The 5898-nt window shown below is 43.8% G+C and overlaps 1 protein-coding gene across 1 annotated transcript; it reads right to left on the minus strand.

The window, feature by feature from the left end:
• Positions 1-2220: 2220 nt before the first annotated feature.
• On the minus strand, positions 2221-2790 carry LOC120840114 (the record flags this gene model as incomplete). Its single annotated transcript, XM_040210535.1, has 1 exon — positions 2221-2790. A coding segment is annotated over one exon (570 nt), but the record flags the coding sequence as incomplete, so codon positions are not given.
• Between the last annotated feature and the right edge of the window lie 3108 nt (positions 2791-5898).

Raw genomic sequence — 5898 nt, forward strand, 5'->3', positions numbered from 1 at the left:
CATACTCGTATCGTCCGCAGATATAACAAATTGCACTTGGTTATCGATGTTTACTAGGTCATTGATGTAGACGTTAAATAGAAAAGGTCCAAGTATACTTCCCTGCGGTACACCACAAAGAACACTTTGGAAAGAAGAGAAAAAACCGTCAATAGCTACACACTGTTTCCTATTTGTTAGATACGAGTGAAGCAATGCAAGTGGTACACCGCGGACGCCATATCGACTAAGTTTCATAAGTAGTACTGTATGATTTAGGACATCAAACGCTTTACTAAAATCAATGAACACACCTAAAGTAATCAGCCTTTTTTCTATATTTCGCAATATAATTTCTTTTTGATATAACAAGGCGGCTTCCGTAGATTTGCCTTTGCGAAAGCCGAATTGATAGTCTGTTAATATAGAATGTTTACAAAAAAAGTGATCGAGGCGCGTAAGAATAATCTTTTCGAGTACCTTAGAGAAGACAGGTAACACAGATATTGGCCTATAGTTATTCATTACATGCTTATCGCCTCCTTTATGCACAACAGTGACTTTAGCCAACTTCATTTTTGCGGGAAACTGACCAGATGATAATGATAAGTTGTATATGTATGCTAAGTGTGGGTCAATTATATCCATTACAAATTTAACTGGCTTTATTTGTAATTTATCAATGTCAATACTTTTGCTGTTTTTTAGTCCTAGAAAGATATTATACACCTCTACTTCGTCAGTTGGATTGAGAAAAAACGTATCATCAGTATGTTTCACAGAAGAAAGGACATTTTCATTATTTCCGTTTCCCTGTGCAGTAGGTAGTGCATTTGAATAGTTAGCATTAAACTGTTCCGCCAAACGTGCACCTGACATGTTATGACCGTCTATAGTTAATTCGCCAATAGAGTGGGAAACCTTTCTACAATTTAAAACTTCATTAATAATTGTCCACACGACGTCAGGTCGTTGTTTAGTAGCCTCATGAAACTTTTGCTTGTAATATGATGATTTTGCTTTCCTAAGCTCAGATGTCAATTCGTTCCTAAGTTTTTTAAAACATGACAGTTTATTTTGATCCCTCGTCTTTAAAAACGTTTCATATAAGCGAGTTTTCTTCCTCATCATTTTTATGTGGGCTGGGGTTACCCAAGGTTTTCTTATTTTTTTGCTCGTGGTTACAGTTTTAAACGGAAAATGTAGGGCATAAAGTGATTTTAAAATATTTAAGAATTCATTATATGCATCATTCACATCTAGTTTAGAGAAAACCGATGTCCAATCAATGTTGAAAACTGCATTCCTAAATGCAAGTAGGCAATCATTAGTCATTTCTTGGTAGGTTACAGAAGATTTAGCAGCACCTTTGTATGGGTCATGATTATGTAAAGTCAAAAAGATTGGAATATGATCGCTTATGTCGCAGCTTATGGTTCCGGTTACTTTGACGTTGGTTGTAATATTGGTAATAAAAAGGTCAATTACACTTGATGTGAATGTAGTGATTCTAGTGGGAGACGTGATAACATTACGAAAGCCGTTAGAATGCAACGTATTATTGAGTGCCTTAGTTTGGAAAGAGTCTTCTAGTAAATTAACGTTGAGGTCACCCCCTAGGACCAAGGAGTAGTTATTAGCCGATACATAGTCTAGAAAGCGCTCAAGAAAAGAAATAAACATTTCAAAATCTGCCGAAGGTGGGCGGTACATGACAGCTCTTATATTAGCCCCATATTTTAAGCTTAGGATCTCATAATCACTTGTAATTTCAGTAAAAATATCTAACAGCTCACATTTAATTGAAGATTTCACTTGAGACACCACCGCCGCGTTTATGCTTACGGTTTAAAAAGAAATGTGTGTAATCCGGCAGAACGAGCATATCAGCATCCTGCTGATACCAGGTTTCCGTGAACATTATCATATCGAATGATACGCTGCACTGATCCAGAAATGATATAATAGAGTCATGTTTATTTGTTGCAGAACGCGTGTTCAAGTGAAAGATATGGGTAGAATTTTGGGAGGATAAGAACTGACTCAGTTCTTCCGGCAACACAAGTTCGACGTAGGCCATAAAAAAAAAAAAAAAAAAATAAGGAACAAATGGAAGAGACTGTACAAGACAGCGTAGCTAAACTAACAAATTTTCCCTACGTCAGCCTCATTGCTAATCTGAACAAGTGGGGTCCTATCTGCTTGACGAGCAAAAATCTTGCCGTTTCGAACCCAGACATATTTCCAATTACATTGATGCTTTCTGGCAATCGCTTTTCCGAGAACCCGCTTCAAAGATGGGCAGAGGTGTTCGTTGACGAAGACAGGGGCATCCGTGTCAAGGCCAAGATCCGAGTTCTTAATGCGCTTCTTTTTTGCCTTATCGAGGACGGCATCACGTTTGCTGCGGCTTACAAGTTGGAGAATAATGTTAGATTTGGTGGCGTCCTGGGTTGGCACGCGATGACAGATCGCAATGTCACTTCTAGCGATTGGCTCGCCGATTGATTCCCCTAGCCTATTGATCAGGTCGGGAAGTACTTCGTGATCGTACTTTACAACGCCCTTGATTTCTAGGTTGGAGTTTCTTGAATATTGCTCAGCTTCTGTGAGCCGATCCTGGTAGTCGATTAGACGCCTTTCCATTTGGCTGATTTTTTCCGAAAGGTTTCCGTTTTCTTTCTTAAGCTCGGCATTTTCCTTTAGAACTGTGCCAAACTTGGCCTTAACGTCTTCGAACTCGAGGTTCATGAAGTTCACACTGTCTTTAAAGCTATTTATGTCAGCCTTCATTTCACGGACGTCACTTCGAATGTCTCGCTCTAGTGATACTTTGAAAGACTTCCACTCCTGTCGGAATTCTTCTTTAAAGTCACTAAATAATTCGGCAATGTCCTTCGCCATGGAATGTCACTTGAAAGCAACAAAACAAAAACGAAAGCGCGAAAGTGAACAAGCAATATATTTGCAGGTCAACTGATAACAGCTGTGGCAGCAGCGACGGTTATCGTTACCTAAAATTGATTCGAGAAAGGAAAACGCCAGCAAACCTGTAACGATGATGAGTCGTGAGCGTGGCTGCTCAGTACCGTCGCTGCTGCCAAGTGTCCGGAGGAGCAGACGCGTCGCTCTTTTGTAGCGCAGGGGCGCTGGAGTCCCGTAGTTCCGACGAATGGCAGGACGGCAGGAAGAAGAGCGCAGTCACGATGATAGTGACGACGACGACGACGGGCTTGATGTGCAACGGAGATCGATGCAGCACCACGTTGAAGTTTCCGTCGGCCAGCAACGCAACGGGCAATCTGTAACGATGATGAGTCGTGAGCGTGGCTGCTCAGTACCGTCGCTGCTGCCAAGTGTCCACGCAACGGCTCGTGTCGTCTCGCGCTCTGCACGCGCAGAGCTCCAGCGAGGTTTTCTCAAGTGCAGAAATACTAAAGTTCCCTCGATGCACTGCGGCAGCGATGGCGTGGTCAAACTTGCTGGTGAGATCGGTTGATTGAGCTTCTTTCAATTCCGTTTTTTACAGCATCACACATCAAGCTGTACTAGACAAACTAGAAGGCACCAAGCCCGGGCATAAGATGCACAACCACATCAAACGCTTCCTGACGAATCGGACACTTGAAATACAAATTGACAGTTATACAAGTCCGCCATTTCCACTTCAAAAAGGCGTGCCACAAGGAGCAATACTATCACTATAGCGCTCTTCAATCTGGCACAAAAAGACCTCCCACAGAAACTCCAGGACATCTCAGACCTCAACTTCAATTTCTACGCGGACGACATCCCTTTGTGGTGCACGGCGGGCCTCCCCGGGCAGCAAGAGGCAACACTACAAGAGGGCACCGACGCAATTCAGGAATATACGAAGCACATAGGACTCTATACGATATGCTTACCGATCAAAACGGAATACACGGTAGTCTTAACGGCAGACAGAAAGAAGCTGGACCAGTTAGAGAAAAAATTCGCCTGAAACTTGGCGACCACTCCCCCATCCCTCGATAACCACACATAAAAATATTAGGATTCATCCTTCAAGAAGACGACAAAGCCGTACAATGAATGGGCAGATGCACCAAACAAATTAACCAAATCACGCCCACGATAAGCCGAATCCCAAGAAAGAAACGGGATGTGAAGGAACAGGAAAACAAAAAGATAATAAAAAAATTCATTACGTCATGCGTCATGTACGCAGTTCCCTACATAGTCCTCACAAAAGTCGAGAACGAAAAACTGTAACATTCAACCACGCAAAGCAACGAGATTAGAACTAGGTGTTCCCCGCTTTACCCCAATTATGATGATAAACCGAACAGGTATATTTAACCAATTAAACAGCAGGGTTGACATACACCAGCTTGCCTAACAACAACGTCTACATACCTCGAATCAAGGAAGGAAAATCCTGAGATCCCTCAACTATGCAACACACAGCCTTCCCTCAATATGTGAGCTCCCTCCCTCGTGGGACACCCAGAATAACAGTGCAACCCATTTCCAAGAATATAAGCCGAGAAACACAACGATATAGACGGACAGTAAGACCACGGCACACGGAATCACACATATCACTACCGAAACGGAACCGCTATACTTTGCTGATGCCAGCTTCGACAAACTCACCAGAAAGGGAAAAGCGGCAGTGGTAGGACCAGACCTCAAGCTAGTGACCAAATATCACCATGCCCCTTCTGCGACTGACCTCGAGACCCAGGCGATAACAAACGCAATCACCCACAGCAAAAGCACCAGCAATATTCAGATCCTCATGGATAGCTAAGGTGCCCTCCGAAGATTCACTATAAAAATATGCCGGAGGACATAAACCATCCTCCAGGAAAACATGAATTCTAACCCCACACTCCACGTTACCATCAGATGGGTGTCTGGCCAACAAGGCACTGACAGAAATGAAAAGGAAGGCATATGAGCTCGCCCAATGAAAGAGTCAACCGGTCCTTTCAATATATCGAACTCACCAGCTAGTTTGACTACGCCACCGCTGCCGCAAGGCATCGAGGGAACTTTAGTATTCCTGCACGTGCTGGAGCTCTGCGGGTCTGAAGCACGTGACAACACGAGTCCTCGTATGCACGGTCGTCTGCATCTTGTGAACTAAAGTTATGGCGGCGTCACGCATACGCCGAACGCTCAGTGAGATCGGTCTATTCCTTGGCCATCCACCTACGACGCCTATGAATATAGAAAAGAACTACGCTCGGAAAGAACCGATCTACTGCAACAACTCTGAGATGAAGGCATCCCTTTTCTAAGCCCCTCCAATGTCCTAACTAGACAAGAACACTCCTCACAGAGCACTCAAAACTTTACATAAACGGCTTACCCGGGACGCCCCGGGATATGCACCAACTCCGGTGCATATCCAAACAACGAGCACGCCTTCTGGGAATGCCCAGCAACAAAGGGCACACCACTGAAATACGTCACCCGCTTACCCCAACCCCTTAAGGCTTAAACTATCCACTTGGGAAAAGCGGACCGACCCCCGGAGGGGAAGTACACTGTATGAACCGCACTGACGGAACCTATAAGCGAAGTTCACGGAGATGAAAACTGAATGACGATGTCTTGGACGAAGTATTACACCCCTAAGGGGATAAGTCAGCTTGTTCCAGGGCTAATACTCTAAGGGTGTTACAGGAGCACCCTTAAAGGGGATAGGACACGAAAATTAAACGGGTAGATTATTTTTTTTAAATGAAATGCTCATAGGTCACTTAGTATATATACTCTAAGTTTCGTGATTTCTAGAGCTCTATACTCTGTTTCACCTTATGTTGTACCGCAGCGAAAGCTAGAAGCGCGAGATCATAGCGTTGGCAGTTGCCCAACTCGTGCCGCCGAGATGTGCCCTAGAGCAAGAAACTCGCGCTTGTAGCATTTCCT

Source organism: Ixodes scapularis, unplaced genomic scaffold, assembly GCF_016920785.2.
Source record: "Ixodes scapularis isolate PalLabHiFi unplaced genomic scaffold, ASM1692078v2 PGA_scaffold0__279_contigs__length_252992795, whole genome shotgun sequence".
Taxonomy (NCBI): Eukaryota; Metazoa; Arthropoda; class Arachnida; order Ixodida; family Ixodidae; genus Ixodes; species Ixodes scapularis.